Source organism: Coptis chinensis, chromosome 9 (genome assembly GCF_015680905.1).
Source record: "Coptis chinensis isolate HL-2020 chromosome 9, ASM1568090v1, whole genome shotgun sequence".
Lineage (NCBI taxonomy): Eukaryota > Viridiplantae > Streptophyta > Magnoliopsida > Ranunculales > Ranunculaceae > Coptis > Coptis chinensis.
Genome location: NC_141464.1, coordinates 53,192,084 through 53,204,248, shown reverse-complemented (window position 1 = coordinate 53,204,248; position 12,165 = coordinate 53,192,084). Strand labels below are relative to the sequence as shown.

At 38.0% G+C, this 12,165-nt stretch overlaps 2 protein-coding genes across 2 annotated transcripts; both read left to right on the top strand.

Moving 5' to 3' along the window:
• The first annotated feature begins 826 nt into the window (after positions 1-826).
• On the top strand, positions 827-7,116 carry LOC147476669 (Optic atrophy 3 protein (OPA3)). Its single transcript, XM_086583998.1, has 4 exons — positions 827-1,158; positions 3,130-3,264; positions 5,505-5,591; positions 6,713-7,116. The coding sequence occupies exons 1-4, from the start codon at positions 1,030-1,032 to the stop codon at positions 6,875-6,877; spliced, it is 516 nt and encodes a 171-aa protein (XP_086440124.1). The 5' UTR covers positions 827-1,029; the 3' UTR covers positions 6,878-7,116.
• A 1,152-nt stretch (positions 7,117-8,268) lies between these two features.
• Positions 8,269-11,290, top strand: VOZ1 (vascular plant one zinc finger protein). Its single transcript, XM_086583018.1, has 4 exons — positions 8,269-8,693; positions 8,769-8,945; positions 9,577-10,096; positions 10,354-11,290. Exons 1-4 carry the CDS (start codon positions 8,469-8,471, stop codon positions 10,905-10,907), a joined length of 1,476 nt encoding a protein of 491 aa, XP_086439144.1. The 5' UTR covers positions 8,269-8,468; the 3' UTR covers positions 10,908-11,290.
• The last annotated feature ends 875 nt before the right edge of the window (positions 11,291-12,165 follow it).

Here is a 12,165-nt window from a genome sequence, read left to right as displayed (position 1 = left end):
TTATTTACCACAAACTTAAAAAAGTAAAAAACTACGTTGATGAGGAGGTTCTTGAATATCTTTCGACACATATCTTGCTACGCAAGAAACTATCCCATCTCTAAATTTTCCACATATCAAAACCCATTACAGTTACAAAATTTGATTAAACATAGTAAAGACCATAAAATGGTTATGATTCTTCCTTTTTATAAGCTTGGTACACTTGCTTTGAGAACCATTTGTAAACCCATAGCTTCTAGACTTAAAACCAAGGTCCAAAATATCGCCGATATATCCGATATATTTCGGTAAATTGGTACACCGATATCGATATTTTCGATATATATCTACCGAATATTGAATCCTTTTTTTCCGATATATATCGGAATTTTCGATATGAAACTTTATATCGTCGATATAATCGATATTTCGATATAATCGATATATATCGGTTGACTTTTTTACCATTTTAAAATATAAATCCGATATTTCTAATATATTTTCAATATATATCTGATATTTCTGATATTTTAAATAATTTGGACTGGTTACCAAAAAAATAGATATATCCGAAATATCCGATATATATCGGTTTTTAGGTACACCGATATATACATCGATATCGAAATTTTGGGCCTTGCTTAAAACTTCAGCAGGAAAACATCCCCAGTTCCGTCAGTTCATTATCGACATTGCTCAGGTTTGACGGTTTGTACTAGTGCTCTTTTCGAAAGATTTATTTATTTATTTTATTTACTGTATTGTATTTATGATTTTGGGCCTAACCAAGTGATCAAACCCAAGTGCATAGAACTGGTTCATGAAGTTGTAGCCTTGTAGGTCATTGGGTTGACCCACAGCTGAAAACAGTTTTCTCATTCTTTACAACAGTATTATTTTAGGAGTCGTCAAAGTCTGCAAACACATTTCTTCAAACCCAAGAAACTCGATCTTTAAAACACCATGGCCAAAAAATGTCCACTTGTTAGCCATTAGAGTGTCACAATTTTGAGGTTTTAGTTGCAAAGTGGAGGGCAGGCGGAAGCTATGATTCTTCCATTTGTGAAACTTGGTACACTTGCTTTAAAAACTCTTTGTAAACCAATCGCTTCTAGACTTAAAAATGAAGCAGGAAAACATCCAAGGTTTCGTCAGTTGATTGTAGAATTTGCTCAGGTTTGCATTTTTTTTTTTATTTGCCCCTTTTTTCAATTTGGGTTTTTTTTTGTTCAGAACTTATTGATACGATGTTTATCTGTGTTTTTCTGATTTTGGTATAGTTTTGGATTGATTTAGAAATACCCATTTGTCTGTTTCATAGAATATAGTATTCTGATTGGACATTTTGTCAGTTCATTTATTTTGATTTACATGACTTCAGTAGAGAACATAAAAATTGCTTAGTTAATACATTTTGAGCTTGAATCATATGAGGCTTGGAGAAACTGAGATGGGCTGGACAGGTTAGTGGAGGGTTGCCCGAGGACAGTAGCTTGAAGTAGGGAATAGATTGGTTACCCACAGTGTAGCTGTGAGCTAAGGGGTTGGTTTGATAAAAGTAGAGCTAAATTGCATTGACACGGGTACGCTTATCTGCATCCGGTGGCAAAATACCAATAATTGAGGTGCATCACATACTATGTGAGTGTGTCGTGTCTGACACTGACACAGATTTTCTTTTTTGAAATATGGTGCGTCCCATGTTACGTAGTAGTAAAGGTAATAGTTACTTGAAATGAATAAGAAATTTGAAACTTGGAAGGACGGAGAATGCTTTGGAAAGAGTCAGAATGTCAGTTGTTGAACTTGCTATTTGTAGGTATGGTGGCCCAAGGGAAATGAAAGGCTCCATTTATTGCCTGGGAGGTCCACAAAACCTCCGATGCTGTGTTGCATGGGTATGGGACGGAGTGTCTGGTTTGGACACGGGTACGACGATTTGGACACGGCGAGATCTGAGAATTAGGGTCTGTTTTGCTTGTGTCCGTGTGTCCGTGTCCGTGTCTGTACCCGTGTCCGCAGGACACAGGACACGGGTACACGATACAGAGGAAATTAGGGCGTACCCATGCAACAGAGCTCCGATGTCTCATCACTTAGTTGGGGATGAGCTAGTGCAATCTTCCATTATGTTTTCTCATTAGCATAGTGGGTTGGTCAATTGCCTGATAACCTTATTGTTCTTTTAGGAAATTCTTGGTTCTCAAAATTGACTAAAAAATGCTGGCTTACAGAGCCTTTTGCAATCCTGCAGTAGGCTCAGTAAGAAGCTTTGTTCACCTAGTGCAATATATGAGCATTGAGCATTCCATTTCTTGTCGTTTTCTGGCATTCCATCATCTATTTGTCTATAAATTGTGTTGTATTAGAACGTTTTGCACTTTCAGTTAATATTTTACAATATTTGATATGATATATGAGTTCGCAAGTGGGATCTGATGCAACATAAGAAACAAACTTGAGTGCACATCTTGAGTTCCTTATAATCCTTAATTCCTTATTATTCAGAAGCTCAAAACTTCAAATTTGTCACCTTAAGCAAACGAGTTTAATGCACTTTCTGTTTGGGCTTTAGCCCTTGTAGATTTACTTGAAGGACTTGAGAAATGGTTTTGTGACTTTAATCTTAATAGATAAGTGAATACCACTTTACCTTTCCATGCTTCATGCAATTTTTCAGATTTGTTTTGTGCATTTAAGCTTGACCATTAAAAGTTCACCTGAATGGTGTTCTCTTTGTTCTACTAGACAAGTTGCAGGACTCTTGGTAGCCTTCATTAGCTGGCAGAACCAGTTTTATAGTAGTGCTTTCTATTACATATACACAATGGCCTTCTTATTATTACGAAAGTGGGTCAAGTGGTTAGCTTGCTTTGTTGAATGACCTCGGTGTTGTCCAAAGGAATCCAGCGTCATTCACATAACAAAGAATTTTAGTTAGCTTGTTATGTCATCTGTACTAATTTTTTTTTTTTTTATGTTTATTTTAAATAATAATACTTTGTTTGTGTGTTTTCTATTATTATTATTATTATTATTATTATTATTATTATTATTATTATTATTATTATTATTATTATTGGTTTTCCGTGTGATGTTATACAAATTGCAAGGTCAAAGTTGTCATCCTAACAATGTTATCTTCAGGTAAATCATCGTTTTACAACGACTATGCAAAGACGCATTTATGGTCATGCAACTGATGTTGAGATCCGTCCATTGAATGAGGAGAAAGCTGTTCAAGCTGCTGCAGATCTACTTGGGGAACTCTTTGTATTCTCGGTAATCTTTTTAATCTTAGCTTATTTACCTATTTTAACGGTTCTGCAAAAATAACTTTGTACTGTTAAGTTTCTCATTTAAGTAAGGAGCTGAAAAGATTCATACATATATAATACATCATCTATGTGATATGAATGTGTGTGTGTGCATTGATAAATCCAAGATTTCAGTTGTTGCTGTGCAACTTAATCAAACTCAACCTATAAATCTGTTGAGCCAATAAAACCTAATTAATGCAGCGTTAAATCCATCAGTGCTAATTTATGTTGTGTACTCTAGGTCACTTCACGTATATTTATTTTTTTCTTTTTAGTCATGGTGAATTGGTTAGAGTTTATAATTATCACTGTCGGGGCAAAAAGTTAGCCTTACAAAGTGACAAGGCGACAAGTGAGGAGGTGGAGTAGATAGTTGACAGCCTAAAATTTTGAAGTGGTGCAAGTGTATGTCAAAGGGACTGCAAATCTAAGATGGGGGCATACACACACCTGACAAGGCACATGCCCAACTCTTGGACATTGTTGCTAGAGACTTGACATCGTGGCGTCTTAACTGTATGTTGAAGGTGCTGTTATTTGATGCGGTAAATACAACGTTCTTGTGAAATGACCACTCACTCGACAACAGATAGACACTTGAGTTGATGAAAATACAAAAACATGGTGACATGAATATGAGAATATTGTTACTGTGACTAAGATGATGATATAAGGTTTATGGACCGTGGCGTGGATCAGATGGGTCATGGGATGATAAGCCTGGTGGTCTCACAATTTTTTTTTCCTGCAACAATGCCACTGACCTCATAACAGCAACATATAAAACAGGTTAATCACAATAATGTCATATATCTGATCGAAAGGAGAGGTTTCTAGTCAAGTTGGGCATTGTTTTTCGAATGTATCTTTGATAGCTGTAGGAAAATTTACACATTGCCTTGCTGCCCAAGAGAGGCTGCATGACGACATCACACGTCAAAATAAGGGCATTCTCATTTTGATCATTTGAGAGGCTGATTGTTGAGAATCAGATTTCCATTATGTCACAATGTCACAACCTTACATGAAAAGCGCCTTGAATGCGAAGGAAATCAGACCTCTTTCATCTAACTTCTGACTGAATGTTCTCTCTTGGCTGTTCACGTTCCTTTTTCCAATTCCTTTAACCTGATCTCATAGTTGGCACTACTATAATGATAAGTGATATTCTTATCTTGGAGACCCCTACCCGCATCACCAGGCACCAGATGTACCTCTTTCAGATGTAAAATTTAATGCATGCATCTTGTTAGTATTGATTTCTGGCCTAAATTTACTAGTGTGCTCTGTGGTGCTTGGTCATTTATAAGCAATTGAGGTTAGAGGGTTGATTGCGGTTTGAGTGCTGGCCTTTGGTCCTTTATGAGTCAAGGAAGTCATCTGTTGTATGGTTATATTTGCCCATGTCCAAATGCAAGTCCCTGTGTATCCATATGTCTGAGGCCTTGGAAACCATGCCTGATTTGGTGGCATGTCCAAGACTGTTGACACAGTATTTGAAAAATAGTGTATACGACATCAGTACTCCCTCTATTTTGATATATCCTAATAAGATCGTGTTTGACCTTTCTTAAATACCACATGTTTTTCCTCAGCAGTTTATGCCATATGCTAGAAGTACGGATTATAATTATGTGTTTGGACTTTGGATTTTGGTATATTTGCCATCTTAAAGAGCAGTTAGAGGGCGGGACTCTAGTTTTCACTTAATGAACTCAGATTTATGCACTGCAGCGGAGTGTGATTTATAGACTCTAAAGGAAAGGCAGTTAACAAAATTTGTGTGATTCCAAATGCAGTCTAACACTCTTTCAGTAGTGGTGGTGTTTGCTGTAAAACAAAATTCAAGTAGGAAAGTGCAGCTGTGTTTTACTGTTCTGGAGGTCCAACCTACAAAGTATAAAGGTGATCATATTGGATATAGATGTAACACACTCTAGAAAGGTAGGTTGAAGGGAGATATAGATCGACATGAATAACTTCTTTGGATAACATGGGACTAGTTGAATTTTTTTGGAGGGACCAACTTGTGGGGCTTTCCAGATTCCATTTCTCCTGCATACACATTTGTTTGGTACATCTAGAGTTGGGCGATACTTTACTTCGTCAAGTGCTTCTCCTATTGTATTGTTCATACATCATACTGTGCGCACCTTTTTGAAACGAGATTTCACTTTTTAATGGTTGCTTCTGTTTATTTAGGTTGCAGGCGCTGCCATTATCTTTGAGGTGCAAAGAAGTGCTCGATCAGAAGCTAGAAAGGAGGAAGTACGCCGACAGGAACTGGAGGTAACATATGAATGCACTTCCCCATTGAACCCCCCTCCCCCCGGTATCCTTTAGCATTGACATGGATAGTCATGTTAGTGTCATACTGTCTTATTTCCATGTTACTAAATGGCAATGTCAAACTTCTCAATCAAAAGAGTGTTACGTTCTAGCTTCACTAAGGACTTTGGGTGAAGCATTCAAAGCTGTACAGTAAGAGCTTCAAAATTGTTTGAACATTTTGCTCATAAAACAATTGCAAGGTTAAGGATGGGAATGAGAGTGGGACTGCATAAAGTGAGGTGTATAAGAATAAACCTGAGACAAGATGTAGGAAAAAAGTAAAAAAACTGAATTAGCGATGGACAAATAAGGTTTAGTTGTGTGGTGGGCAGAACACATGGTTAAGGGTAGATTTGTGAAGGAGAAGGGAGTAGAACATGGTTTGGCAAATAGATCAAGTTTGGGGTGTGCTGGTGGGGCTTTGTAAATGATGAACAAACACTAAGCGTGATTTTTAAATTGTTTTTCAGAGGGATGATAGAGAATTAGCGAGATTAGAAATGAATTATGGAGATTACAGAGAGGGTTGAGAGTTAAGAAGAAGAGAAGATATAATAAGATCAAAGAAGAATAGAAGAGAACCACACCCTCAGAATGAATGCTCTGATAGATGTTAAGTAACTAGCAAATACAAAAGCCTGAGATGTGAGGAGCGGACAACTGTTTAATTGGCTGGTATCCTAACAGCTGGTTGCACGTTAGACCTTGATGAGATAGAAAGATAGCAGGAAGAGAAGTAAGATGGGAGATGAGGTGTCTTAGGTATACTGTTTCAGTAATGTTATGAAAAGATTAACCCTTGCAACTTAACTCACTTAAGTTGTCATTCAAAGTGTAAAATCCTTTCTAGTCCAGCGTCCTAAGAGGTAATACGAGGTGGATTTTGGCTAAATTAATGGAATGTTATGATGGACCAGGTCCAGGTTTCATAAAGGCTTAAGGTCAACGACATATAGTTCTGAGCCTATAGTTTCCCTGTCGGACTTGTAAAAACAAAAGTCAATGTTCTTTCTTAGTAAGGCAAACCCTTTAACTGTTAATAAAGGGTTTTCTAATAATGTTTTGCTTCATTTTATCAGGCTATGAGGCAGAGAGACGAAGAGTTATCTAGAGAAGTGCAGCTTCTTAAACAAAAACTTGAAGAGCTAGAACGCCTCGCCAAGGGAAGAGGACTGTCTGGTATCTTCAGCTTCAGGAATGGTCAGGGCACCGGAGATGTAAAATCAACAACACCTGCTCAATGAGATATCTGATCATAAGGACTGATTACTTTGAGAAAACTGCAATTTGTGCAATTTGACATTGGCATTGTTGATTTGACTGGATCGGTGAGTTTTACCGTCCAGAAGGATCAGATTATGTATTTTTTTCTATGTCATGGCCTTGCGGTTATGCCAGGGCTGATTGTAATTTTACCAATTTCACTCTGTAAATTTAAGTCTAATTGAGAGTGAGCTAATAAAAGGTTGATATCTTTCCTCTCTGCTCGTTTCTTCTTTGTATTTTATTTATACCCCCAGCACTACTTTGAAGTTTTAATGCTTCGGCTGATAAGACTGATATTGTCTCCTTTTGCTGATATGACTTGTGGGCGTTATGGCTTGCGCTAAAGATTAAGAAAATCCTGTTACACGGGCGTCCACGAGCTTATTCATAAATCATAAACCACCAACTGCAAGCCACTGCACTTTCTTTGAGATGCTCAAATGTAGTTTTGACGACTACTCCTAACAGTTATAAGGGATATGATAGGTAGCGATCCACAATCCGTGTGACTGGTATAGCTGAAGTAGGATCACGAAAACAGAAAAGTAAGCATGGTTGAAATGTAGAACCTACCCAACTAAATAAGACGCGCCACATGGCTTGCTATTGTGGTTATAAATATATTACAACCTAAATTGTTCATTGCGTGATGCCGTGGTCTTGGGTAGTTAGATAGACATCCAGTGAATTGAGACGTGCATTTTAATAGCGATAACTAGATGAACCAGCCGACCATTTGCAAATTCATTGTATTATCTCCAGATAAATCATCCAGAGAGGAATCTATGCGGACGTGTAAATTGTGAAAGGCGCATTACTAGAAAACACTTTATCCCTTTCTTCTCTCAGTTGATTTCACTGTCCGAGTCTCTTGCCCACCTTCTCGTTCAAAATATGCTCTCAAAAGCTTCAACTTCACTCTCTCATGAGTCTCATCTACGTAGATTTCAACATATCTAAAAGGCCCAAATCACAACCTCCTTTCTGAATAACCACTCCTTTTTGCTTATACAATCATTTATTTGATTCTCCCAAGTACTTCAACGATATATAAATAAATTAACAATAATCTTAAGAGGCTATAATCTTATTCTCATTTTCACGTACCTTTTATAAAAAAAAAAGGCCGCCCAGGCGCCCATGAATCGTATTTGTTTTTATGAAAGAACTAAGTAGGAGATAAAAATCTATATTATAACCCAAAAGCCACTTTGATACTCTCTCCACTTAGCCACTCTAAATTTTTCACGAGGTCTTTCGTCTTAAAATTACTCCCGTGCAAGCAATCCCCTATCTATAGTATCAAGGACGGCTTCCTATCTTATGTGGGGACTGGGACTATATTTTGACTGTGACAAAATGACAAACTCACATCTCACCTCACAACAGCATAATTCCCTTTACCTTTTTTTTTTCCCCCCTTCTATGCATGGATGGAATGAGAGAGTAGTGAGTTGGTACATCTCTCTTTTCCACACTCAATTATTTCCCCAACAAAAAAATCAAAATTAGGGTTTCAAAAAATTCCCCCAAATTAAATCTCAATTAAAATCAAAAGGGTTTCCAAAAATGAAAGTTGCAAAGAAAACCAATTGCAAATCAGCTTCACATCAGTTATTCAAAGATAAAGCTAAAAACAGAGTAGATGATTTACATGGAGTGTTTACTGATTTACAATATGCTAGAAAGGAGTCTAGGTCTAGTGATGCTGCTGTTTTAGAAGAACAAGTTCATCAAATGTTGCGTGAATGGAAAGCTGAATTGAATCAACCTTCTCCTGCATCTTCCTTGCTTGTAAGTACATGTCTCTTATTCTTCTCCTGCTGTTTTAGTTAGTTGTTGATGTTAATTGATTTGTTTTTATTGTAGGGTGGAAGTTTGGGGTCGTTTTCGAATGATGTGTGTCGATTGTTGAAGCGGTGTGAGGAAGAAGATGATGCTACTAGTAAACCAACTCACTTAAACCCAAAGCCTGAACCGGTCCCCGAGCCCGAGACTGATGTTGTTCATAGCTTTCATGCAGGAGACACCACTGTTTTTCAGCAGGTGAACTAACTCTTACCGAATTCATTTTATTTATATGCTTTCAATGCCCTGGGCCATTTCTTTGGGCTACAATAGAGATCCGAGAGGGAATGACACTGGAAGATTATGAGGGGGTGAGATGGGATGAGATGTATTATAACAATGACAGGTAGAAATACAGCCGCTGGTTAGATCACGTATCATCTCTCCAGAAAATAGAGATGTGCAAGGAAATACAGACAATTTGAAAGGTGCTCTCTCACTGTCATGCTCGGTTTACACAGTTGCACCAAAGGGAGATGGTACCACTGCGGCTTGAAATTGAATGAGGAGCATCACACGACTCAGACTCAGTATATTTATAGTTTACTCTGCCAACTGCTGCAGAGAATGTCAATTGGGAGGTGCTCTACAATCCGAGATGTGACCCACAGGGTAGACCAGACGGATAAAAGAAAAACCTCATTTTTAACAATTTATCCATTAACTCGTCTCAAAATGATTCCAACAGTCCTGTGTATATATTCGAGTTAAGTTTTTGAGCCCTGATTGTATATAGTAAGTGACTAACTCTCTACCAATTTTGTGCCATCAGCCCATCGCAAGAGAGTTGGATATTTACTAATGAGTTGTGTAATTCATATTCTTTCAGGATTATTTTGTGAATGCATCACAAGAGCAAGTGTTCCAGGTGGTCAACCAGGGAAAAGGTTCTCTTTCAGAGGCACAAACTACTCTGATGAATAACTTGGGGATGGCGAATCACACCGATTATCAGCATTTTGATTTGCACCAAAACTTTGACCACAGCCTTTATATTGGTTTCGATGGTAATGTTCAATATGGAGAGCAGGCTGTGCACCATATATCTGGCTTGCTACCGAGCATCTCCTTTCCACCGTCAGCTTTCTTGGGTCCAAAATGTGCACTTTGGGATTGCCCCAGACCAGCTCAGGGAGTAGAATGGTTTCTTGACTACTGCAGCAGCTTTCATGCTGTTCTTGCCTTAAATGAAGGCCCACCAGGTATGACTCCAGTTCTTCGACCTGGGGGCATTGGTTTGAAGGATGGTCCGCTCTTTGCTGCTCTCAGGGCAAAAACACAGGGAAAGGATGTTGGTATTCCAGAATGTGAGGGGGCTGCAACAACTAAGTCTCCGTGGAACGCCCCTGGTAATCTTCTTTCGTGTTTGTATGGTTTCTCTATACAATTTGTATTGCTCATCATTATTTTTCATCTCTGGTTTGCCGCTGTTGTTTGTTAGTACAATTGGTTGACAAAAATCAATATAGCTACGAGCTTGTGTTTTGGTACCAAAAACATTTCTGCAGTATCTTTTCGTAGTGAGATACGATGTTATAGGGGACAGGGTTTTGTTGTTTTCGTTTTTATTTTTGATTGATTGATTTGGTTGGTCCTATTATTGCAGAGCTCTTTGATCTATCTTTTCTCGAGGGTGAGACGATTAGGGAGTGGCTCTTCTTTGATAAACCTCGAAGAGCCTTTGAAAGTGGGAATAGAAAGCAGCGGTCTTTGCCGGATTACAGTGGGCGCGGTTGGCATGAATCGAGAAAGCAAGTGATGAAGGAATTTGCAGGCTTGAAGAGGTCCTATTATATGGATCCCCAACCGCTGAACCGATTCGAATGGCACCTATATGAATATGAGATCAACAACTGTGATGTTTGTGCCTTGTATAGGCTGGAACTGAAGCTAGTTGATGGGAAAAAGAGCCCTAAAGGAAAAATAAGTAATGATCCGCTTGCTGATCTGCAGAAGCAGATGGGGAGGCTAACTGCCGAATTTCCAGCAGAAAGCAAACGAGCTGTTAAGAGTAGGACAAAAGCTAATGCAAAGGATGATACAGGAAATGTCTGTTTAGCTTCAAATCAGATAGGTCCTGCAAGTCAAAGCTTTGGTTATGGGGTAAATACACCATACAGTTATCTTGTTGAAAATTTAAGTGACTTTTATGGGACGTAATATTGGAGAGGTGTCGAAGAAATCAGCACATTATCATGCCTACAAATTACAGATGCCTTTAACCAGAGTTTAAATGTCAGTTCTGTTGCAGCAAATTCCCAACTTCTCAACGAATTGTTGGTATAGGTTTATAGTCTTCAATAACATTTAAGTCAACCTCATCTTTTTGTGTTTACATGAGGTTATCTGTATATTGTCATCTAGAAATGCTTCATTATAATGCACTTCTGGATGCTGAAGCAATTCCCGATTGCTAATTTTTAACTTATGATGACATGGTTGTACTTAAATGTAATTCCTTTACTGTGGGGAAAGAGATCAGTGCCAGTTTTACAAGTATTGTATAGAATGAAAATGCTTAAGTAACTGCAGTTATTTTCATCTATTGCATTCTTATTACTTTTCTTGTAGGTCCGATCCTTGTGTAAGGCCTTGGCTTATTCCTTGTGTAGACTGCTGATTATGAGCTGTCTATATTCAGCTTGTGTATAATGACCCGTTTCTGCATCCAGCGTAGTTTATGAGTTGCATTTTTTTGTTTGCACGGCTTGTATTCACGGGTCTATATAAACCCCAATAGATTCGCTATTTTGTATGTTCAATTTGAGAGCATACCATATGTTGTAAGCTTAATTTGTGAGAGCATTTTTGTGAGTTCTTTGGGATTCAATTGGGTGGTATTGTTGAGCCTATTGGTGAGTGATTGCCTCTAATTGTCACTTTCTTTGGTTAGTAAAATTCTTCTATTTTGCTTCGTGGAAGAACTAAAAGTTCAATGGTAATTTATTACCCTCAAGGCCTTCTCTGACTGAGATCCCATTGAGCTGAGAGAACGATCTGGTTACTCTTGACACAATCTGGTGTATTCATGATACTTCGTGATATTTGTATTTCGCAACTTACCAAAAAAAAAAGTATTTCGCAGCATTTTGTTCTCTATATGCCAGACAGATGCAGTCACACAATCAGCCTAAGAATTATTTTGGACCTGAAGCTGCTTTGGCTTGATAAGCTAGGATGTACCGTCCTAATCCACCAAAAAATAGTGGTCAGAATTCCAAGTAGTGGTTCCTGGTTATTAAGTACATCTATATTCTCTACTACCTTTAACTTTATTGCTGTGCCTATTTTTCCTTCCATTTGTACCCTTTTTAAACGTGAAACATGCACATTTATGAAGAAATTCGTTTGTCTATCTAATCTTGAAGCGGGAAAAAAAAATGTGGTGACCAACCACCTCCATGGCATCACGGCTTTA

Bases quoted from the DNA above. Each gene is read 5' to 3' on its own strand.
- VOZ1 (XM_086583018.1), top strand. From the start codon at position 8,469: ATGAAAGTTGCAAAGAAAACCAATTGCAAATCAGCTTCACATCAGTTA. The intron at 8,946-9,576 runs GTGAACTAACTC...ATATTCTTTCAG, and splicing joins ACACCACTGTTTTTCAGCAG to GATTATTTTGTGAATGCATC. The intron at 10,097-10,353 runs GTAATCTTCTTT...CTATTATTGCAG, and splicing joins GTCTCCGTGGAACGCCCCTG to AGCTCTTTGATCTATCTTTT.
- LOC147476669 (XM_086583998.1), top strand. From the start codon at position 1,030: ATGATTCTTCCATTTGTGAAACTTGGTACACTTGCTTTAAAAACTCTT. The intron at 1,159-3,129 runs GTTTGCATTTTT...TGTTATCTTCAG, and splicing joins TGATTGTAGAATTTGCTCAG to GTAAATCATCGTTTTACAAC. The intron at 3,265-5,504 runs GTAATCTTTTTA...CTGTTTATTTAG, and splicing joins GGGAACTCTTTGTATTCTCG to GTTGCAGGCGCTGCCATTAT.